At 42.6% G+C, this 24,825-nt stretch overlaps 1 protein-coding gene across 9 annotated transcripts in view; it reads left to right on the forward strand.

The window, feature by feature from the left end:
• KALRN (kalirin RhoGEF kinase) overlaps positions 1–24,825 on the forward strand; it is a 790,448-nt gene that overhangs the window by 394,229 nt on the left and 371,394 nt on the right. For all 9 annotated transcript variants that reach the window (XM_075933149.1, XM_075933142.1, XM_075933143.1 and 6 more), the window contains one exon: positions 1,114–1,344. In XM_075933149.1, the coding sequence (XP_075789264.1) occupies positions 1,114–1,344 (231 nt within the window). The remainder of the gene's footprint in view (positions 1–1,113; positions 1,345–24,825) is intronic.

Here is a 24,825-nt window from a genome sequence, read left to right on the forward strand (position 1 = left end):
CCTGAGATCTAGTTTGAAGAGAGTGAGAATCATTGGCAAAGTGAAGCTAAGTGGCCTGGCATCTTAGGGGACTGCATGTGCAAAGACAGAGTTTTGAAATAGCCAGGCTTTGTTCCTTTGGGAATGAAAGTGCATTTCAAAATCACAAAATCCTTTATAAAACTGAATTTGTATTCGTGCACATCTTTATTTAGTACTTGTATAGTTTTTTATTATTATTAACTGATACCATATTATTATTAACTGATACATAGACAATCCATGTACTTCTCAAATCCCTTTACTCTCATTTGTTAAAGGAAGATAGTAATAGTTCATTTACATTTTGCATTTTATTGTTGAAAATTTCACCGAGTCCCATGAAATGCACAAGAAATATAATTTGGATGCATTCTTTGCCTGTGTAAATGCAGGGTTTCATATGTACATTATTTCATTTGCAACATTGATAGGCATGTTTCTCAGGCCCATTGAAAAAGTAGGTCTGTATTTTTCTCTGAAATATTGCTGAGGAATAAGACACCTTGGAGAAGATTTGTACTATCATTTACTAATTTATTTTCTCTTACTGAATGAAGCAGAGCATGAATTTCACCTTTTGGAATTTGCATTCATACATCATAAGCTTACAAAGAAATGACTCTTATCATACCAACTGAATGTTTTAGTCATCTGTGTATTTCTGAAAATGCCACCTCCTCACCAAAATGAGTCTATATGTCTTCTGCCTCCAAACATCACTCATAACACACCATTATTTGTCAATTAATTTTCAGTGTTCAAATATCAGTAAAACATGCAGAGTTCAATATTTATGGCTAGGTATCTGTGGAATTATATGGCCCTTTCACCTCAGTATTTGCAGTCCCACTGAGAAGCAAAGTAGGTCCAAGTGAAACTGAAGCAGGTGATAAATATGCAAGTAAAAAGCAAAAGCAAATTGCTCAAGATTTCCTGTTTTTCCCTTTAACAGAAACACGAGCCCTTTATTGGGGTGGCGCGGGGAAGAACTGCGAGGATGAGTCTATTCTTATTGCCGGCTGTCAGATGTTAAAGAAAATATTATCAGCACAATGAAGTTGTCCCCCTCAAGATTCAATCTTTTTCTTTCAGGTGAGCCAGGATGGGAAGGCTTTGCTGGATGTTCTGCAGCGGCCCTTGAGCCCTGGAAACTCTGAATCCCTCACTGCTACTGCTAATTATTCCAAGGCTGTCCACCAGGTCTTGGATGTTGTACATGAAGTCTTGCATCATCAGCGGCGCCTAGAGAGCATCTGGCAACACAGAAAAGTCCGATTACATCAAAGGCTGCAACTCTGTGTTTTCCAGCAGGATGTTCAGCAGGTAATGTCATCTGTTAGAGCTGTGAAAAGAAAGTCAGAAGGACTACTACATGTTATGGCTTGATCTTTTTGTAACTATTACATTTGTATGGTGGCTTATCTGGAGGCTATTCATAGCAAAAGGTAGATGACAAGGTGAAAAAAAAAGTCTTGAATGGACCCATTTTCTAGGTTCCCCAATGGAAACAGCACTGTAATGTTTGACAGATTTTGGGTTCTTTACACTGGAGAACAGTCTTCTTTGAGTGATCTATGTATTTCCACTGGTGGGATCCAGGTGCCTGCAAAGACAGCCAGTTGATCCAAACTGCACCAGCAGCACATGCCATAAGTGTAAGGTGCAGAACTCATGTAGAACTTCAATTACAGGTCAGTAACCTTCATATATGCCAAGGTTCATTTTGATGAACTCTGGTTACAGTAAGTAACTTGCATTTTCTTAAAGAAGTAACTATAAGAATATAACTAACAGTGATCACAAGATAATAATAATAGCTGCCCTCCTGTACACAAGCATAAAGAACAAACACTGCAGGAGTTTGGTTGCTTCCAGCAAAGTGGCATCTTATGGGGAAGACTACTGGGCAGCATTGTTGTGTGCTGCTAATATGGTGCCTGCTGTGAGTGAAGAGGCTGAGGGTTCTAAGCCTGGTAAGGCATATATTAAAGTCAATTTATGTTTTGAAGTTACCCTTTTATTACAGTGAAACACTATGAGGTGGTTGAGGGAAGCAGTTCTTAAAAGCATGTGAGAGAACTATAGGGACATGCTGGCAGTCGCTGTGCTGTTCTCTTGTACGCACAGTTCTACACTAACAGCAGAGAGAATTGCTAGCATAGCACTCCCTTGAAAATAAATGCATCCATTTCTTACTGGGTTTGAGCATTTTGTGGGCAGCATTTTTACCTACTAAGGAGAAAAAAATACATTTGTTTAGCTTTTATTTAAAACCAAAATTATTCACACAAGTGTTAGGGCCATAATTAGATATAACAGATGTTTAATTTAAGGAATTTCTCTTGCATTATATGTCATAATACGTATGCTGCATGATAATGAATCTGTAAATTGCTTATTAAAACATCCTTATGTGATCAAGTGTGTACTGACTTTCAGTTCTAGCATATGCTGGAAAATATCAGAAATCTAAAAATGTAGTCTGATGTGACATCAAAGTTAAACATGCAAAAATCAAGTAAAGAATATAGTTTGTATAGTAACCTTCATTCACACGTATTTCAGATTAGTAATGGAGATGTAGCCACATTCCACAGTGGATTTGTGAGTAGCCTAAGACTATTCTGAATTAGTGTAAGCGACTCCTTCTTTCACTATTTTGGGTCAATCCTGACTGTCTTTCTCTGGTGAGCAATGCTTTCGAATTCCATAGCATGATTGTGGGGTAAAGCAAGCAGGCTTACTAAGCTTATTAATGAAGCTATTCAGTCCTCTAATCTCCTTCTCCTCCAGGCAATGGGGAATTTTGTCATTGTTTTCATTGAGAGCAGGTCTAGGTCTTTGGTGTGCATTAAAACGGCTACATTAGTGAAAAATAAATTTCACATGAGCAGAATCATTTTAGAAGGCATCACTGCAAAGCTTTGTAGTGTTCCATTGGCAGCAATCTTTCCAAATTTTCATTATAATGAGTAGTTATTATCTAGGAAGCAGCAACTTAATGACAGATGAGTTTCTGTCTTGGCACACATTTACTCCAAGAGTCATCTTTTTACTCTGATTATAAAACGGGGAGGAAGAAATGAATCATTTTGTGCTTTAAACATCTGTAGTGTTCAAGATAAATGCATCATAACTCAGTAAATGAAATTACCATCTAAACAGACTCAGAGATGTGAGATAAAAATGTACACAGGGGAAAAAGATTTTGGTATATGTTTTGCAAAATAGATCAGTATTTTTCGGGATCCTTCTTACAAATCTTGGTTGGCCCAGGCATACCCTGCTATGATTATTATTTTAAATTCACAACTGTAGGCCTATAAAGCTGTCCCGGTCCACTTTTCTTGTATTGGCATGAATAGTTTAGACCTGAATTTTGTCAATAACAGAATTCATCTACAGATTAATTAAAATACAGGCAGTCCCCGGGTTACATACAAGATAGGGACTGTAGGTTTGTTCTTAAGTTGAATTTATATGTATGTCGGAACTGGTGTCCAGATTCAGCCGCTGCTGAAACTGACCAGTGGCTGACTACAGGAAGCCCGAGGCAGAGTTGCTCTGCCTCGGGCTTCCTGGAATCAGCCGCTGATCAGTTTCAACAGTGGCTGAATCTGGACGCCTGGGACAGAGCAGCTGGGGCGCTGCCAGGTAGGTCCCCGCAGCGCTGCACCTCGGTGCTGCGGGGACCAACCCGGCAGCACCCCAGCTGCTCTACCCCAGGTGTCCCCAAGTCAGCTGCTGCTGAAACTGATCAGCGGCTGATTCCAGGAAGCCCGGGGCAGAGCAACTCTGCCTCTGGCTTCCTGTAGTCAGCCGCTGGTCAGTTTCAGCAGCGGCTGACTTGGGGACGCCTGGGGCAGAGCAGCTGGGGTGCTGCCGGGTTGGTCCAGTAGCACCGAGGAGCGACGCTGCGGGACCAACCCGGCAGCGCCCCAGCTGCTCTACCCCAGGCGTCGGCGGCGAGAAAAGCCTGGTCTGCTGGGGGGGTGGAGAGCGCACTAGCTGCGCCCGCCCCCCCCCCCCCCCCAGCAGACCAGGGAGACGCGGGCTGCAGGACTGCCGAGACGCGCCACGGTCCCGCCCGCATCCTCCGTGGCTTTGCTCCGCGTCTCCCTGGTCTGCTGGGGGGGGCCAGCAGACCAGGGAGACGCGGAGCAAAGCCGCGGAGGACGTGGGCAGCGGGACCGCAGCGCATCTGGGCTGTCCCGCTGCCGGCGTCCTCCGAGGCTTTGCTCCTCGTGATAGTTTCAATGAGAGAGTTTCCTTTCATGTTCCAGAAGCCCTGAGTCAGCTGGAGCAGCTACAGCCAAGAGGGAACCATGCCCTCTGTGGCTGCTGAACAGAAACAACTTTAGTTTCCATGGTTGATTCTGCTTCTGGACAAAGGCCAGGTTCCCATGTTGATTTCATTACTTTTATTAGCTAGTACTGGTATGGAATGCTCAAGGTATAGCTGACATGACATATCTATAAGATCGTTCCTCAGTGGGTTGTTGGGGGTAGCTATCCATCCCCTCTGATGTTGTTCCATTCTCTTGCATCTCTTGTTCGGAGAAATTGTTATACATTTGGGGACACAGTATCATCAGTTTGCCGATAAACTTCCTGCTCATAAAGTAGATACTGGGCTTTCACCAATTACTTGGATGTGACTGAACCAACTGATGCTCTGTCCAGAAAAAAATGTATGGTGATGCTGATTAGCATAGGGAACAACTTGAGTAATCGGGAGTGTATGTGTGTGGAGTGGCGGGGGAGGGGGGAGACCAGTGGCTGCTGATCCATTGGTGGACAGTGTTTACCCATTTTCTAACTGGCTTTCACTATTGCAGTATTTTTTGATCCCTGATTGTTATTGGATCTGAGGTGGCTCATGCAGAATGTACTTACCGACCTACCGGCCTTTTTGGTGGGGGTTGAGGCAGAGGACCTCATTGAGACATCAGATCCCAAGATGGATCAGTTCCCAGCTTCACAGGTGATTGTTCAGCCCCACCCAGTCAGAGCTTCAGGGCTCCATGCATGGAGCTCACTGACGGGGCGGGCCTGATTAATCACCTGTGAAGTCTGTTGCAGCTTAGAGGGAACACTGGTGGATAACCTCACCCACTCTAGTCCTTCCTATATTGCTCTGCCAGTTTTCTAGACTATTAACGATACCATCAAAACACCTGCAACCCCACTTCCTTACCACCACCAACAAAGAGGAATGAATGAAAGTACTGCATTCCCTCTAACAGGTTCCCCAGTAGTAGTCATGGCAATGAGCAGGAGTGCCAAAGCTTATCTGGGCCTCTTCCCCCCTCCCCCTGCCAAAAATGGAAAGCTAAAAGCTGAACATTTTTCAAGAAAAATCTACTCCACTGGAGGGCTCCAGCTCCAAATATCTAACCATCAGGCCATCCTCATCAGGTACATTTACAACCCCTGCAGAGCAATGGCAACATTTACAGAGTTGTTGCCAGCAGACTCCAGGGCAGAGTTTTCCTACTTAAAAGAAGGTGTCAATCTCATTTCCCAAGCTTCACTGCAGGCAGCTCTTAAAGTGGCAGATGTGGCCACCTGCATCATGGCCTTGGAGATAGCCATGAGAAGGAGCTCCTGATTATAGGTTTCAGGGCTCTCACAGGAGATCCAACAAACCCTTGAAGCCCCCTCCTTTGATGGCTCAGCCTGTTTTCAGAAAAAAACTGATTCATGGCTTCATAGGCTTAAGGATTTGAGAGCCACCTTCAAGTCCCTTGGTCCCCTGTCCAGCTACACAGAAGATAATTTAAGCCACAACTACTGCCTCATTTTTACCATCCACAAGACAGACGGAGGAATAGAAATAATAGAACCAGGCCTCCCCTACGACTCTGGGGAAGTCAAACAGTCTGCTGGCCAGAAGCAAAACTTTTGAAGGTATGCCCAAGGTTGATGCACCAGTCCAAAGTCTGGATACATCCCACCTCACCTTCTTGTACCAACTATCGACTTTCTACCCTGCATGGGCCCAAATTACATCCAATACTCCACACCACAGAAAGCAGTAGAAAAGGGATACTCTCTCCAGATCTCCCTTCCTCCCACTCCCTTTCTCCATCCCCCTTCAGGAACTCTTCTCACGAGCCTCTTCTCACACAGGCGGTGCACTCACTGCTAATGTTGGTGATAGTGGAAGTGGTTCCTCATGAGCTGAAAGCAAGGGGTTGTATTCACAGAATTTCCTAATACCAAAAGCAAAGGCAGCCCCAGGTCCTTTTTAGGTAAGATCTCAATAAGTTCATGAAGAAAGTCAAAGCCTCTAATTATCCTTTCCTTGGTTCCAGGGAGCTGATATCCACCTTAGATTTGAAGGACAGGTGAAATAGGCTTGCTTTCATATTTCAGTAATGCCGTCCCACAGATGGTACCTCAGGTTCATGGTGAACCACAGTCATTATCAGTTCATAGTCCTTCTTTTAGACCAATCAGTGGTTCCTTGAGTGTTTGCTAAATGCATGGCACTTCCAGCTGTGTTCCTATGCAAATGTCAGGTGCAGGTCTTTCTGTACATTGATGACTGGTTAATCAAGGGCTGCTCCAAGGCAAAAATATAGGTTCAAGTGAGCTTCATAAGGGCTGCTTTTGATGACCTGGGCCTTCTACTGAATATACTGAAGTCAACCCTATCTGCCATTTAGCTGACAGAGATTATAGGAAAAACTTAAAAAACAACAAATAGTCTAGTAGCACCTTCAAGACTAACAAAACATACAGATGGTATCATGAGCTTTCGTGGGCACAACTCACTTCTTTAATGACAGGAATGTTAGAAGTACAAATCCAAGGGAAGGAGAGGTGGATGGAGGAGAAAAAAAGGAGGAGAGGAAGAAAAAAAGAGAGACAGTGAGTAGATAAGTTTCAGAGAAGTAGACGTCAGTAACAGGAAAAACTTAAAAAACAACAAATAGTCTAGTAGCACCTTAAAGACTAAATAGTTACAAGAGGCTGATAAGAGCCATTAGCACCTCCACTGTTTGGTTGGTTGGTTGGTTAAGTCGTTAAGATGTGGAAGATAATGTGCAAGCCAGCTGATATCCCTGTTCATACTATTTATAGGGGCAGTATTGGACTCTGTACAGTAGAGGGTGTACCTCCCAGAGTTGCATTTCCAATCCCTGTGTGACAGCATATGAAGTTTCAGGTAGTTTCCTTCTACACAATAAGGAATTGCCTAAAGCTTCTGGGACACATAGCTGCTTGCACCTTTGTGGTACAGCATGCTAGACTGAGACTCCAGCCTCTTCAAGTATGGCTGGCTTCAGCTTATTGGCCAATTTGGGATGGTCTAGACAAGATCATTGATATTCCTTGTTGGTCCTCAACTCCCTCCTATGACAGTTCAACCCAGAGAAGGTGTGTACGGTGTAATGGGTTTAGACCCAGAGATCCCCTTGAGACTGACATCTGTTGGACTGATCACATACCACTGAGCCCACCCACCTGCCCTCTGAGGTTCCCCAGTATCTTGTCCACTGAGCTAGCTGGGACAAAAAACAAAAAAAAGACCGGCTTTGTTGCCTCAAAAAGGTCCATCTGCCCCAAGACAATCTCCGAGTTGATTAATGCTGTCTGTTTGACCATACCACATCTCAGCACTTATGACACTTCAGGCATCATCTCTGGCATCACCAGTGTGCACTGCTCTGTTACTAAGGCAAATAGCTTAAAGTTGCCAGCATCTCTTACCACAGTGATGCCTGGCTCCAACAATGCTGCAGCCTCTGCTCTGTTGCCCACTTTTTTGCCAACTGCCACCTCGGCTGGCACTGCCTAGTGACCCTTAACAGTGCGCCCATTATTTCGAAATGTAACGGGCTCGCTATTCCAACGCCCCTGTAAACCATCCACAAGGAGTAAGGGATGATTTGGAATAGCAGTTTATTTCGAAATTGAATTACGAAATAATCTATTTCAAGACTGATTTGAAATAAGCTACACAATTTGCATAGTTCATATTGTATAGCTTATTTCGAGCTAGGGGTGCAGTGTAGATGATCCTATACTGTGCTCAGTGCTGAAGAGACCACAGCAGAGCTGTGTCACTGACTCTAGAAACACAATTTAAGGAAGAAAAATATGTATTTTATGGTATATATGATTGAAAGTTGAAAAATTATGAGCTGCCTTGATAGACTGCAGTGCCCTTATCCAACTGAAAAAATTAAATTTTTGGCATGCTGGTATTTGATCACACTGATGAAAGGCTGTTTTGATATGACTGGCTTTAAATTTCCACACTAATGCTTAGACTCACCCTGCAAGCTTCTGATGAACATATGGTATAAAAATACCTTAGAGGTGTGTAGAGCTGTCAGCCTGAGCAATTAATTGCTTAAAATACTTTACAATCCAAAGAAAAACAAAAAGGCCTGTTCTGAATTTCTAACAATTCTCCTTAAATACAGCTCAAAGTTACCTGGCATTTTCTGTGCCAAAAGTATTCACAAAAACTGTTTTTAAATGATGATATTTTCATTTAATGATATTTGCTCAGGAGATTTTTTATGGCACATTGATTAACAATGCTCTATCCTGTGTGCAATTTAATTTAAAATCTAATTTGAAATTAGTTAGGCCCAACCATTCTTTCTTCCACTCTATAGTTATTCATCAAAGAAAACCGTTCTTTGTGCTGTAAAAAGCTTTGCTTAAAAATAATAATGATGATAACTTTCTGATTTCCATCTGGAGCAATAGTGTTAAGGAATATCATGCTTCAGGGCTAGGCTTTGGTTTCAAACTAAAGTTTACTTAGCCTTGATGTAAGACTAGAGCATCACTTTGATGGTCTCCACACCTGTCTCAGTGAATAGGATCTAAAGAAATCTGAACCAGCTAGCTTGATCTCTGAACCTAATGAAGCCAGGAGAGGAACTAAAAAGTAATTCCTTTGAGGCCAGTAAAATGTCTTGCTTGTTTTGGACCCTCTCTGTCCTTAGAGATTTAGCTGTGTCAGTCCAGTGACCTGTTTGCAGAACAAAGTGCATTTGGATCGTATTTCAAGGTTTTTCTTAGAGGACCTGGTCCAAAGCCCACAGAAAGTAGAAATCCAAATGACATAATTGGATCAGGCCCATAATGGAGCTTGGAAAGTCTTTTGTTTATGAAGGATCCGAAGAGGTAATTTAAATAAACAATTTCTCTGTATGGTAAGCATGAGCTATATTCTGATCCTGCAAAGTGCTGAAAACTCTCCACCCTCGGATGGAAGTTGTGATCACTTGGGACCTGATGGGCTCAGTACCTCAGGATTTGTAGATGCTTTGTGGGAAACTCTGAAAGACATTTTGAGGCACACTGAGCAAGTGTTACTATTATTATGTTTAAGCAGAACTGTCCTTACAGAGCATATGCTATACTTCTCTTCAGTGTTGCTGTACTGATTTCCCTGAAATATGATATATCAAAATAATGGTTTCTTTGTAGTCAAGGCACCATTGGACCTATAACTGAGATGGCAAAAAGTGAAGGGAAAAAACTGGGTCATTCATAAGTGATAAGGCCTTCAAAAATAGTGAAGCAAGAGAAATTAAGGGAAAGAGTTTTCTTCAAACACATTTTTTTCAAAGCAGTTACTGGAGCAGTTTCCCTAAAAAGTAGAGCATTCTGTATAGAATTTGTTTTCTACTACATTGTTTTCTTGATTTTTCCTCTCCTTTCCTCCTGTTTTGTCTTTGCTGCCATCTTCATGGTCTTGCCTGTAACTCAAGCACATAAACTAAGGATCATCTTTGACTCCTCCCTGTCTCATGTTCAGAACATTCAGATGATCTTTTTCCAAAATCTGCCATTCTGTTTCGATCGACACAGCTAAAACTCTTGTTTAAGGCTTGACCATCTCCAATTTTACCTGCTTCCTCCTCTTCCTCTTGCTCTGTTTCATCCTTGACAGCAACATTGCCCCCTCTGGTTGATTTAAAATGCAGCTGCTAACATTATCTTCATGCTTGTCACTAGAGTTGGCCAAAAATAGAATTTCCCCTCTGGAACAAATTTCAAATCTTGGGAAAAAATTCTTCACAGATTAAAAATAATGAAGTTTTCTGCAGGAGATGTCTCAAAGAATTCCATTTTGGAAGAACTGAAATGGATATATTTCTCTTGATTGCTTCCTTGGCTACCCAGCTGCCCTTGGAAGCCAGCTTCTTAGAGTATCAGGCAGCCTGGGGAGCTGGCCACCTGGGGACTTGGTAAGGCAGCCTGAGAAACTGGCAGCACATGAAGTCGTTAATCAGGCCACTCAGTAAAGTGTGCTACCTAGCTACTCTGGTGCTGGCTGCCCAGAGAATCTTGGTAGCCCACCATGTGAGTTAAAGTAGAGTCATTTTTTCTTCTAGCAAAATCTGACATTTTCCTACAGAAAAAATTGCAGAGACTGCACTTTCTTTTGGAAAATCTTTCTTATGGAAAGTTCTCAACTGTCTCCACTCATTACCCTGACAACATCACACCCTCTTGAACCCTCTAGTGGCTCTTCCATTCCTGTCTCACCTTTTTTGTCTCACTGAGAGCAAGGTCTTTGTCTTCACTACAGGCAGTCCCCGGGTTACGTACAAGATAGGGACTGTAGGTTTGTTCTTAAGTTGAATTTGTATGTAAGTCGGAACTGGTACATATTGTAGGGGAATTCTAGCCAAATATTTCTCCAGAGCTCAGTTTCATTCTCCCACACCTCACTTCCCTCAGTCCTTTATTCTCAAGCTGAGGTGTCTGCTGAGAAAAGCCGCTCTGCGTCTCCCTGGTCTGCTAGGGGGAGGGGGACGCTAGCTTCGCGTCTCCCTGGTCTACTGGGGGGAAGCAGCTAGTGCGGGGTTGCCTCACCCCGTTTGTAAGTAGGGATCCGATGTAAGTCGGATCCATGTAACCCGGGGACTGCCTGTACTCTTTCGCTCCCTACACTTATGGGATCTTGTCTACTATGGTGTCATCTCCCTCCATCTCTGGTCTGATGCCAGTCTTGAATGCCCATTTATCTGCTTCTCCCATAAAACTCTCTAGGTTTTCTGTGCTGCCTCTTATGCATGTAACACCATTCTTAAAGCAATCTGTAGGGCCACTAGCTACTCCTTTTTCACATCCCTCCTGAAAACTCGTTTCTGCTCTGATGCCTACAAGGAATCAAGCTAGTCATGACTGGTTTGTAAGAGAGCTGTAGTGATTGATTGATTGATTGATTGATTGATTTAGAAATAAAACTTCTTTTAGATTATTTGAACCTGGAAGCTGCACAATATCTCTCTGTAACTCTGAACTTATGACTGTGTATTGCTGTCCTGGTCCTCTCTTTTTGCCTTGTTGCATCTTGTTCCAGATAGGGTTGTAAATCCTTGGGGAAGGGATTGTATCTGTCTGTGTGTTTGCACAACAGCTAGTAGAATGGAGTCCTGACCCTGATTGGGATCTTTGGGTGCTCCTCCAATACAAATAATTTTCTAAGACTTATCCATAACTCTCATGAGATGGCTGTGGAAGCTCATTGCTCTGAGTCAGGATTCATTCCATAAATCACTAACCCATTTTAGCAACTGTGTTGTCACTTTGAGTCTTAATTGTTGCACTTGTCTTACAAAATTCTCTAATCCCAAAACATCATTAATAAACAGACATATTTCGTTTAAGGTTATATGTAGTCAACCAGTCTTCCCCCATGTAAATCCGGACAACTCCAGACAATAGGAAGAGGGATGCAGTTTGTCAGGGTTAGCTACTGGCGGGCTGCCACATGGTTTGTTCAAATGAGCATCTACAGGCACAATGCTTCCCACAGCTCTCACTGGCTGGGAATGGTGAGCTGAGGCCGCTGGGATCTGCAAGTGGCCATGCCCGCAGATGCTCAAGTTAGGGATGTGAACGAGTTGACGATTAACCAACAAGCCTAGGCTTATCTGTTAATCTTCTCGATTGATGGCTTTCCCCTTGCTGCTTCTGATACAGAGACAGTGGGTGGGTCCTCTGTATCAGAGGCAGCAAGGGGGGAGGGGAACCAGGAGCTGGTGCCACCTGCTCCCCACCTCTGCACTGCTGCTTTATCAGAGGCAGCAGCACGGGCGGCAGGGAGGCCAGGGAAGACTGCTTCAAAGCAGCCTCTGCCCATGGCAGGCCCTGGCTTGCCACAGACAGAGGGCACTTTGCGGCTGTAGCCCGTATGTGCAGGGGGTCAAAGCTCACTGTGGACAGGGGCTGCTGCCAGAGCAACCTCTGTCCACAGGCAGCCCGGGACAGAGGCTGCTTTGCGGTCACCTCCTCCCCCCAGCTGTATCAGAGGAAGCAGTGTGTAGTGGCAGGAGGCTCCCCAGGAGTAGGGTCAATTTGCACTGGCCATGAGGGACTATCGAATAGTCAACTAACAGTGAAGAATTCATGCAGTTAGTTGACTATTACCTGCTAGCTAACATCCCTAGTTCAAGTAAACAAAGCATTTGGTGGTCTACCAGCGGCTAACCCCGATGAACCATATTCAGCTCGTGGGATAAAGGTTCCCCACCCCGATTTAACTCTTACAGTGCAATAACACCAAGAGGTAAATGAGTTCGTGGACTCTCTGTACTAGGTGCTGTGCAAATATACCGTAAATAGGTTTTAATATTTTGGTTGACAGTTTAAATAATAATATGTAGCATTTATATAGAGAGATCTCAAAGCACTTTACAAAGGAAGTCAGCCTCATTCTATAGATGGGGACTTTGATGCACAGGAAGTTGAGTGACTTGCCCCAAGACCACCAAGTAGACCAGTGCCAGGAATAGTACTTGGGTATCTTGAGTCCCAGTACAGTGCTCTATACATTAGGCTACAGATGCCCTCCTAAATCCAGGGTACATCCTTCATTGAGAGTTGTTGAAACTACTTCAGAGCTATATTTTTAAATGCACTTTTCAATGTGTTTATTTGAATAGCAGATATTTAAAAATCTGCTTTGTTCCCTCCCTTGCAATTGCTGCATTTCTCCGGCCTCAGGTGTGCTTTTGAGGTGCCAGCTAGGAAGGACTTAGCCTACCAAAAACAAGATGTGAAGAACCTTCTTTGCAAGCTAGAAAGGGCCAAATGTTCAAACAATGTACACAGATTTCTCTAGGGCAACAGATGCCATCCCTCACTGAAGAGATAAACAGCTCTGCACAATTATTGGCAATGATAAATGATGCTGTAAAGCCTTTCAAACATCTTCTGGCTTTAAATTAGGATTTTCAATGAATTCCAATCAGCCTAGTACTACCAGTGTCTGCATTTAGTATCAAAGCTGCAATTCTATATTCCTGTTGGACTGGTGTCGTATCAGTGGGATATGAGGTTACTAATGCTGAAATTGAATGTATGGCACCAGCTAATTAATAATGGTATCTAAAAGGCGTCATTACAAGTAGATCACAGCACCCTCTGTGTGACATTAGCTGTAATGATCAATAGGCTTCTAATGCTGATTAGTTATTCACCAAAAGCCTTACCAAAAGCCTGAGTGAGTGATAATGTATAAAGCTCCATTCAACATCAGTGAGAACTGGAGAGAACTTTAGGCAGTCAGACTACATGACTTAATGGGGATCCTGGCCCCATTTCAAAAAACAGTCCTGCCCTTCTAATTGTGAGCCATCCCCAATGAGCGACAGGCAAATGTAACTGGCTATAGTATCTGGCCTGCAGGAATGCAGAGAGGCGCCAGATAGTGGTAAATCTCCAGAGCAAAGAGTTCTGAAAGTTGGTTGGAAGCCTTTGATTCCCAACATCAGCACTATAAATCCATTACAAAAATTCAACAGCAGATGATTTGAAGCCCCATGCAATGTGCAACAGTATCATTATATGCTGTACAGAACACATTTTCTCTGCCTTGCACAGAAGGAACACGTACAAATTCAGCTATTTATAGCTTCTCCACCCACACACAGCTTTGAAAATGTTACCCTACAAGTTGTATGTTCAGTTTAAAAAGCTAGGATGGTGTTGGAGTCTGAGAATCATTTTTTTGTTTCTTTACAAAGCGATTCTGGGAATATTGGTACTGATTAGAGGCAGTAAGGAAGAAACATTCATCTTTCATTCACCTGCCTGCTTATTCTCTTGGAATGTTTTAATGGGGCAGTTGCTAATTTATCAGATAAATGGGATGCATTTGATAAATGGGGATTTAACCAAGGTGACAAGTAATAGGCAGCATTAAGGAAAGGAGTATGCATAATCCAGTCTCTTTATCAACCAGATTGTAGCAGTTAGCAGTGGGAGAACCGTTGAGCGTTGCAGGAGTTGAGCCAATCTATGCAGACAGGAAGTTGTAGGATGCCGCAATCTGCATCCTGCCTTCCAACTGAACCAGGGACCTATTTGCTTTGGTTGATTGTGCCCCTGAAAGGTTCACATGAAATGCACAGCTCTGCAGTACCGTAAGCTCTGGGACTCATACAGATAACAGTAATAGTAGTACACATTTGTGGAGAGTTGTTGGAAGGCTTCCTTCGACATATTGGCCTGACAAGAGACTTAGGAGTTACAAAGGAAGCATCTGTAAATGGAATCCTCTGCAGCTACTGCATATCATGGACTGGGAAGCCATGCTGTCTTGAGGAGGATGGAACATAGAAGAGCTTTGGGAGCAGGAAAGGGATCTCTGACTATTTTGTATGGATACAGTAGCTGGAAACCATTATGAGATTGATCAGATCTCAAGATTAGTGAAAGATTAGTAGCAGCAACCTGGTTTGGCCTGGTGTTCAGAAATGCGGAGGCCAATGCATAGGTCTGGAGTCAGGAGCCTGGTATTAGAGCCGACAGTAAGAGCCAAATCAGACAGGACACAAAGCTGAGAGTCAGTGTTGAGTCAGAAGCCATTAAGATGTAACCTAGGATTGGTGCTGGGATGAGACAAGAAACAGGAACCAAATACAGGAGTCAGTCAAGAAACCAGGGCGTAGGGTTTAGGAACTGGAATGAGGCTGAGGGCAGGAGCTGGAATTAATACAGGCTCAAAGTCAGGAACTGGGGACAAATTTGGGAGTCAGATAGGAGACAGCAGGATCTGCAGAAGCAGCAGGCCAGATCTATTTTGTTACACAGACAACTTCCTCTGTCTCTTTCTGATTTGATTATTTACCTGGCCCAATAAAGGATTCTGGAGCTTCTTCAGTTGGGTTCCTGTGGACTATACCTTTCCTGGCATGGCCCTTAGAGCCATTGGGTGGTGTGGATGCAACCTGAGAACATGCGGGCCTGTGTTCAGGATTTGCAAGCCCTCACAACAGAAGTACTACTATTTCATCCTAAGGCTTTAAGTAACGGCAGTCACAGAGCTCTTAGGCTCCAGGGGCAAAGCAGAGAACAACCTTGTGCGTTCCAGGTCATTGTTACAAAAGGTTATCCCCAGGGGCAGATGACCGTTTTGTGGGGCCCCGGGCAGCATAATTCCGCGGGGCCCCCCCTTTGCCACAGCGCATGCGAGGGGCTTTCTGAAGCGCGGGGCCCGGGGCGGCCGCCCCATTCGCCCTACCCTATATCCGCCCCTGGTTATCCCTTCAGGATGGTTGTCTTGGAACTTTTTCTTTCAGTATCACAATTCCCTTTTCATCTATCTTGCAAACAACTAAGTCCCTGCACCTGCATGCTACCATGGAGCTATAAGCTGTTGAGAGGGAGTTACAGCTGGTATAAGCTGCAGTCAGTTCTGAGAGGATTTCCACTTGGGAAACTGTTGATTACCTGGGGAGCATGCTATAAAGAGCATGTGTATCTCCTCATGACCTCCGAGTGTCCTCAGTGGGACATCTGTGGTCTCCGTATGCAAGGGGGAGAATGTAGAAGAGTTTGCGACAGTGCAGATGGTGGATTTTCCTGCCTCCTTTTCCTTTCCTCTGCAATGGGCCACACATCTCATAAACCCACACAGTCAAATCAGCAGTGCTATAGAATAATGTCAGCCATTTCTTGAACTGAATGTAGTCATTGTACTCGTCACAAACTAGTGTTTTTGTTAATAACAGGGATCGTGTTTTATTGTGAAAAGGGAATTTATACAAAGGTGAAACCTTTACATACTGTCCAGAAAGCTCATAAAATACACCTACAACCTGATTTTAAGTGGGCTTTGGGGCTTACTGTAGGCAAGAGAATAAAGGAAGTTTTAAGAGTCGTAATTGGCTCTGTATTTAATTCTTCCCGTTAATTTAGTTGTACTGAGTAAAATAATACTAGTACAGCTATGAGGTTGCTTTTCATTTTGAGGGCAGAATATATTGTGTGTCTTTTTTCTTTTTCAAAGGCCTCTATGATTATATATGGTGCTAGATGGACTAAACACAGTTTAAGGGGAGAAAATGGGGAGTGACTAGCAGATCATACATAATAGCATCTGGATTAACTCCCAGGATTTTAAGATATGCATATGCGTGATTTAATGCATGAATACCTCATGAAGAATATACTGTGAAAGGGTAAAAGTAACATGAAGATGCAGAGTCCATAAAGAGCTTTCAGTGCATCTGTAAGGTGATGAGCCATCCCTGAATGCCTGATTAAGCTACATGTGTTGATGAGTCATCCCTGTGCTAGGCTCCAGACAGTCCATAAACAAAGAGCTGGCTTGGTGATTCTCAGGGCAGATATATAAGCCTCATAGGAGAAACAGCAGCTCAGTCTGCTCAGTGTCACTTAATGGCTTGGAACACTCCTGTGCTTGATAGAGATCCTGCTGCAACCTTTCTTTTGCTCCAGCTCTGTGCCTTGCTATTGTTCTGCTTGTTCTAATTCCATTCTGAACTCCTAACTCCAGTTCAAGACCCTTTGTTTCATGCACTAGGCTTGACTGCCATAGCTCCAACCACTAGGTATGACCATCCCCTCCTTATAGTTTGAGCAGCCTGAGTCTGGTCAGCCTCAGTGGCCTAGATCAGGGGTCCATGTAAAGCAGTCACCTCTGGGTTTCTCCTGCTCCAGTCAGCCACTGCTGTTCTGAACACAAAGACTTCCATTCATGTGGAGAGTCACCATCTCAAGAGAAAGAGGTTGGTCCCTCACAGGTCTGCTTTCCTATCTTCAGTCTCACTAGCCACTTCATTATGTCTGGTATTTTCTTTCCTTTCCTCCGTAATGTACCTCTCAACAAAGGAGATGCTCATAGTCCTTGTAAAACATGTATGAGTATTACATCACAGGAACTTATCTCTATGTCCTAGGGATGACAGATGAGGGCAGCCCACAGTTTTATTTTTAGGAGAGATAGTGGTGGTATAATTTATTTTGAATGAATAAGCAGAAGAAGTTAAAATGTAGAAGAGGCTGGGAAAATATCAAAGATCATAATCATGGGCCTAATCTTTAGCTGGTTAGTATAGAACCACTGACTAAGTTCCACTTCCAAAAACTGTCAGTTGTCCTACTTTGTTATACTGAAGTACATCAGACCAGCTCTCCAGATGGTGGTATAAATCAAGTACTTCCACTGACTTCAGTGATTTGGCCCTGTGAATTTAAATATAGAAAAGGGTGGTTGGCTGACATTTTCTTTGACATTGAACTAAGAACTGAAGTTTAACAATACTGGATCCAGTATTGGCAAGCTATTATTTTCTAATTAAATAGGAAGGAGTCGTGTGGTATCCTTGGTAATTGTTTGTTACTGCCTCCAAGTGGCTATATATTGTACTTTTTAATACAGAGATTGGGTGTTTACTTTTTCTAGGTTTCAGTATTTATTTTTAAGCAGAATATGGATATTTTTAAGGGAAAAAATTGATATTTTACCAGCATTTCAATAAAATTGTTTTCTTTGAATTATAGCACCTCCTTCCAAAAATCCAAACTGCTAAAGTCACAAATGGGTAGACAGAGCAGAGTGCTGATTAAAGAACAGTCATAGTGCATAGATGGCTAATATAAATGTAGGTGGCTAATTCAAATTATGTATAGAATATTAAGGAATATGTCAGTTAATTTTGTGACGTGTTCCAATACTTTATTAAGGTGAGTACCATGGAAGTGCCCACAAATAAATAGGGCAGGAGTAGGGAAGATGTCCGTATAGAACATTAACCTTTTTCTTGTGGCTCAAGGATAGTATTTAGGAACCTAAATACTGTTGATTTCTGGTCACTAGAGAAACTGGGATAAAATCCCTACTGAAACCCAATAGTCTGTGCATTAACAATCCACTTGTACACATAGCTTGTGCTGTGTGTAACTCACTTTCATGAGCACTAAATTTGTTCGCAGGTTGGCAACTGAAAAAAATAGTGTGTTAGAGCCTGTATTGTCCCTGGTGTGTTAGACAAGGGTCTTCAGTCTCTAAGGCTGCCATTTGGATACTTTTGATGAACACAAGGGGCTCGGTCCTGCCTCATTTGAGTTTTGCTATTGATTTTAATGGGAAATGGTTCAGGATCTGTATTCAGTGGGCCAGATTTTCAGTGAATCCATTTTTCCTGGTGTAAACCTGAAATAAGTAAGTGCAGTTTCTTCTGGTTCACACCATTGTACATTAGATCAGAATTTAGTTTATGTCTCTTTAAAATAAAACAAAAGGTTTGAAACCAAATAAAAATGCTTTTAGTTATTATCCTTTCATAAAGACTGTCAGTGAGATTTGCTTAGTTTTGTTTTTGATTCTATTCTAAGTTGTTAATAATGGCAGGAAAAGCCGAAGGATTAATTCCTTTGTATTTAGATGTATTTTCTCAGCTAGCCCTTTATTTGACGTTACCCTGCTGTGACAAAGCCAAGGATAGGTGGGAAAAGAAATCTATTTCCAGAAAAGGTTTTTTAATACAACAAAAGGAACTTTATTTTAATTAAATTGGGCTTTGGTTGCATTATTAGTCATTAAGCAGGATTGGAATTTATTAAACTTCCTTGATTTTTTTCCTGTATTTTTTCTTAATATTTATTTTGTCTTCATTGGTACCATCAGTGATTTTATATGCTCCTCAGGGCCTGATGTTTGGCCATAGACCTAGCTGCCAGTGCCAACTTACACAGGCTCAGGCTGCCAGTTAAAGACCCTCTTTTTCTTTCTCCCTCCCCAGGAAGACAGTAGATTCTATGAGTATCTCCCACCATACACACCAACTTTAGATCTTATGCTACATACAAACACATATTTTTTGGACTTCTATATCCCTTGTACTTTAAAATGAGGATGTATTTATCTTCTGGCAAAGTATTTCTCAGGGTGTGTATTGCATCTATTAAGTTCAACCCAAAGGTAAGTATTGTTATCCTGGATTGTGCAGATTTTGAAAGGCTTTAACAGAACAGTAAAGTTTTGCCACTGTTACGCAGAATAAAACATTTATAATAAACACTGAATGCATAATACCCAGGAAAATATATTCTGGAACAAGAACCATGAAACTAGTATATTAAGCGTCAGTTTCAAAAACTGCAGTTAGCAAAGGATGGATTTTTGAAGTAAGTATTTAAATAGACAAAACCTTGGAATTACTCAAATATTAGGAAAAAACATTTACAGACAGGGATTTTGTTTAGAATTTAATCCCTGTTAAGGAGGACGGTGAAGAGCTTAAAAAAATAGAAAATGAAAGATCCAAATTGATCCCTGAAACTTTTGGAGCTATACTGGAGCTGTAGTTGGCTTAAAATATTTGTAGAGTAAGCATTAAAGTCCACATTATGGGCCAAATTATGCTTTCTGAACCGAAATCAGGGGGTATTTAATCACATACTTAACTTAAGCATTGGGTTGTCTCTTTGAAGTTAATGAGCCTAGTGATAAACTTACAGCAATGGTCTTCAGCCTTTTTAAACACAAGATCACTTCTTCAATTTAAGTACAATGTAAGAGCTACCTCAGACCCAAATACCCTTTGTCCTGGTACCTTCCTGCTCCTTCTCTGAGGCCCTGCCCCTGCTCCACCCCTTCTCTGAGGCCAAACCCTGCTCACTAACTCCCCCTTCCTCCCCCATCCTCACTTGCTTTTACCAAACTGGGGTAGCGGGTTGGGGTGTAGGCCAAGGTGTTTGGGTGCAAGGAATTTGGCATGTGGGAGGGACTCTGGGCTTAGCCTAGGGTGGAGGATTGGGGTCCAGGAGGGGTTTCAGGGTGTAAACTCTGGGAAGGAGTTTGGGTGCAGGGGAACTCATATCTGGGGCAGGAGGTTGGGGTAGGAGAAGGTTCAGGATGGGGACAGTCAAAAGCCAAAAACAACCCACTTTGCAAGCATTAAAAGAAGTAACAACAACCCCCCGTGTGTGTGTTGGGTCGGGAGATGAAAGGGAAGGACTGTGTGTGTGTGTGTGTGTGTGTGAGTGACATAGATTTGCATTGTCAAACTCCCTCCATCCCCTTCTCTCTGTGTGGAGATGGGGTACAGAGGTGGGGGAGGAGGGACACTTTGACATCAGCACCCCACTCTTCTCCCTCCCCCACCCTGCCCAGCAAGCAGGAGACTCTCAGAGGGGCAGCTCCAAGACAGAGAGCAGGAGCAGCAAGACAGTGGGGGGAGGGATAACTGAAGTGTCAGCGCTTGAAAGCTTCCCAGCCAAACCAGTCAGGATCCTCTGTCAGAGACTCCAAGATCTATTGGTAGATCCTGATCTACTGGTTGGTGATACAGTAAAGCATATGTTTAAATACCTTGTTGAATTGGGACCTCACTCAAAACATTTAGAATTTTATCTACACCACTGAAGATGTTCTGGGATGATCGCACCCCCAGTGAAGTTACTATTGAATCAATTCAGCCACAATGGAATTACTCCAGATTTGCACCATTGTAACTGAGGTCCAAGATCTGGATTTTTTTAATGTAAAATGGTGTCATTTATTTTCATTGTGAAGGTAGCTTGATTTGTAAATCACTGTGGCAACAGTAGTATCTCTCATAGCTGACAAAGATTACTGGTTAAGTCCCAAACCAGATGATTGCCACAGTCAAGTCATTTCCTCAGTGGGTCATTCCATTTAGGAGCAACTAAACAGTCTTAAACACAGGTCATTGTCAAATGCAGAAGCCAGATTGCCCCATCTTTATTGACAAAACACTGTGCATCTAATTCCTGCTTTTAAAAATCAACAGATTACCTATCTTTTCTGCTTTCTCTAAGGTGATAGAGGAGCTCGGTGATGCTGATTCTGTAGAAATGGCTTCGTTGCCCTTCTCTGCTCTGTTTCCTTTTCACTTCTTATATTTGTGTCTGAAATGCAGAGGGTGATTCAGAGATGTGCTCGCTTACTACAGGACTCAGTTTGGCCCAAATATCAAGGATAAATGCAATAGGTCTCTTTCTCCTTCCTTTGTTTTACTGGGTAAAAGGAATGATTAGTTGCTTGACTACATTTGTGGTTTGTTCCTAAAAATGCTCAAGAGACAAAATAATAGAAAAAAGGCAAATGTATTGGCTAAAGACAAAGCAGTACACTAAAAAAAGGAGATGCACATGCCTTCATTCCAGGAAATGAATTGTCACAGCATATTCACCTGACATAGAAGGTGTGCATTTCAACCAGTAGTATGTTTATATAGAATGATTTTACAAGTTACTAAACTCTTTACATGTCACTAATATCCAGCCCACCCATTCATAACTGTTCTTTAAACTGTTGTTTTGTTCTTTATTTTTCTTATCTCTGTTTTGGATGCAACACTCCAAACCAGCTGGGCGTAGCGGTAAATCCTATCCTTTACAAGGACTCCTCATTCCTGTATCTTATCTTTGATAGAATTCCTATTTTCTAATGCCAAAGCTCATTTAAGCTTTGTAAAATATTATGGAATATTTGACATGAGAGAACAGAATTGTGGGAAAAGCATAATGTATTCCATTAACATAACTTCCCAAAACCATGGATATAATTTAAATTATATTGAAACCATGTACCAATACATTTATGTTAGTCATAGTATATACAGTACCACATTAATAGATATTTAATGTGGAGAATACTATGGCTAACATAAATATGTTGGCTAACATAATGTGCTGTGGTGTAAATAAAGAAACGGTCCACTAATCACAGTATATTTGCACTGTGGTCTGTGAGAGGAGAATCAGGCCCAAATAATGTTTTCATTCATTCACTGAGTGCTGTTTAATTTTCTTTCATTGGTGACCTGGGTTGCTAAAGCATTTTTATTCTATTTGGTGCATAATCAGGGCTTGCAAGGAGAAGAAAAGAATGTGATTATTGTAGAAAACAAATGAAAATTCGACACCTTTTTTTCTCCTTTAAAATAAGGGAAATGTAAAAAAAAAAATCTTTTGAGAGTAGTGTCTTCTAGTGTGTCTGTGGATGTGTGTGTTGGCCCCTGCAGCATTTCTGCCAAAGGGTATAGCTGTCCTCTGAGGTGATGCTTTTATATGGTTCATCGTCTCCTGCTGTTAACATCCTAACACTGATTCCTAACAAACAGTGCTTCTGTGCCCTTTTTAATATGAATATTAAATATATACAGATTAGATTGTGACTCAGAGGATGCACCCATATAAAAATGCTAAGCACCTGTCGCAACTCTTGCATGCCCTTTTGCAGGCCACCTGGACTCTGATTTGGGGCATGTAGGAGTAAACAAGGAGAGCCTTTTATTCCCTCCAATTTTGTAGGTGCTTAGGAAAGAAGAGGGAGGAAGGAACTTTGGCTCTACCACTCTACTTGCTAACCAGAGTATCCATACCACAATGGGAAAAGTGAGGGAAGTATTGCTATTTGCTGCTGGAAAAGGTTACGGGGAAATTAGTACCCTAATGTATTACCCAGCGAGCAAGGAGGAAACCAGAGAAGCAGCTTTCTGATTCTTAGAATCATAGAGCCATAGAACACTAGAACTGGAAGGGACCTCGAGAGGTTATCGAGTCCAGTCCCCTGCCCTCATGGCAGGACCCAGTACTGTCTAGACCAATGTTTCTCAACCAGTGGTACGAGTACTATTAGGGGTACTCAAGAGAAGTCTGGGGGGGGTACATGAACACAACTGACATTTGGAGAAAACTGAATTTTTGTGTTAAGTTTTATAGCACTTTATTATTAATGTACTTTTTATGCTGAAAAATTTAATCGCCCTCCTGCCTACAATTAATTTGTTTAAACACATGTGTTGGAATGGTAGAAAAAAATTTTGTGTGTCTGAAAACTGTAGGTACTGGGGGTACTTATAATTTTTTTTAAAGTGGGTACTTTATTAAAAAAAAGTTTGAGACACACTGCTCTAGGCCATCCCTGATAGATGTCTATCTAACGTGCTTTTAATTATCTCCAGAGATGGAGATTCCATAACCTCCTTAGGCAATTTATTCCGGTATTTAGGTATGTGTATGAGTCACAATGCTTCCTAGGCTACTCCAAGGCAAGTATTCTTACATTTTACCCCAGTGGAGGGCTACTTGCGGCCCATTGGAGTTCCATTGGCCCCTGGGAGATTTTGTTTACTGGTGCCACGCACATTGTTTCCAGATTTTGCTGGTTTCCATTGACATAATTTTTTTCCTTCTTGGTATTACTAAAGTTACACACACACACAAAGAAAGAGCACGTGACGTGAGGTGCATGCTGACTGCACACAACATTAACTGTAAGAGCTGTGTGCTCCTGCACGCAATCAAACACTGTTATGATTCAATCAACATACGCTGCAAATTCTAGGTATACAAGTGCACTTAGCAAAACTACCCTATCCCAGGAGACAATTTTTGATCTGACAATCTTGTGGCCCGCTGAGATGGAGGGCCACTCATAAGGCCCACTCACTAACCTAGGTTGCCCATTGCTTCTCTACCCTCTGCTCGGGCCTGTGAATAAAGTGAGAATCCAACTAGATTTTCACTAATGCAGTATAGGTTGACCCTCTAAAACTCAGGACCCTCTGGTCCGACAAATTCCCATGTTCTTGGGCTAGAGAGTCCCAGTGGCTGGGAGTCAGGCAGCAGAAGGACCTGTGACCAGGAATCCTGCTGGGGCCAGTGACGCTGGGACCTGGAGCCCAGCCCACGATTGCATCCACAACGGGTTGTGATTACAGTCATGGGTTGGCAACTTGGGGGGGTGTAGGAGGGAACCGAGGGGGGGGAGTAGAACTGACTTCCTCTGGTCCAACAAATTCCTTCATTCAGGGCCATTCAGGTCCCTAGGGTGCCGGTTCAAAGAGGTCCAACCTGTACAATATTTTCTACCTGGTATTATGAAGTCTGAGTTGAGCCTGCAGGATAACTCAGCAGTCTGTATTGGAGTTTTCTGTGACTTCATAAAATGTATATCAGCACTGTGATTCTTTAGTATTAGTCTTGCAGGAGTATCCACATCTGGATCAGGCTCCATTGTGCTAGGTACTGCACAAACACCTAGTCAGTGACAGCTCCTGTCCTGAGGAGCTTGCATTTTAGCTCGAATATCATAGTGTTCCTTGCTGGAAAGATATAATTAAAGAAACATTTTGGCTGCGTCTAGACTGGCATGATTTTGCGGAAATACTTTTAACAGAAATGTTTTTCCGTTAAAATTATTTCTGCAAAAGAGCGTCTAGATTTGCATGGATGCCTTTGCGCAAAAAGTGCTTTTGCGCAAAAGCATCTGTGCCCAGAATAGATGCGCTTTTGCGCAAGAAAGCTCTGCTGGCCATTTTAGCCATCTGGCTTTCTTGCACAAAAAATTAAGGTGCCTGTCTACACTGGCCCTTTTGCGGAAGTATTCTTGCGCAAGAGGGCTTATCCCTGAGCGGGACCGTCAAAGTATTTGCACAAGAAGCACTGAATTCTTACATTAGAACGTCAGTGCTCTTGCGCAAATTCAAGCGCCCAGTGTAGAGAGCTGGCAAGTTTTTGCGCAAAAGCACTCACTTT

The sequence above is a fragment of the Pelodiscus sinensis genome, chromosome 7 (genome assembly GCF_049634645.1).
Source record: "Pelodiscus sinensis isolate JC-2024 chromosome 7, ASM4963464v1, whole genome shotgun sequence".
Taxonomy (NCBI): domain Eukaryota; kingdom Metazoa; phylum Chordata; order Testudines; family Trionychidae; genus Pelodiscus; species Pelodiscus sinensis.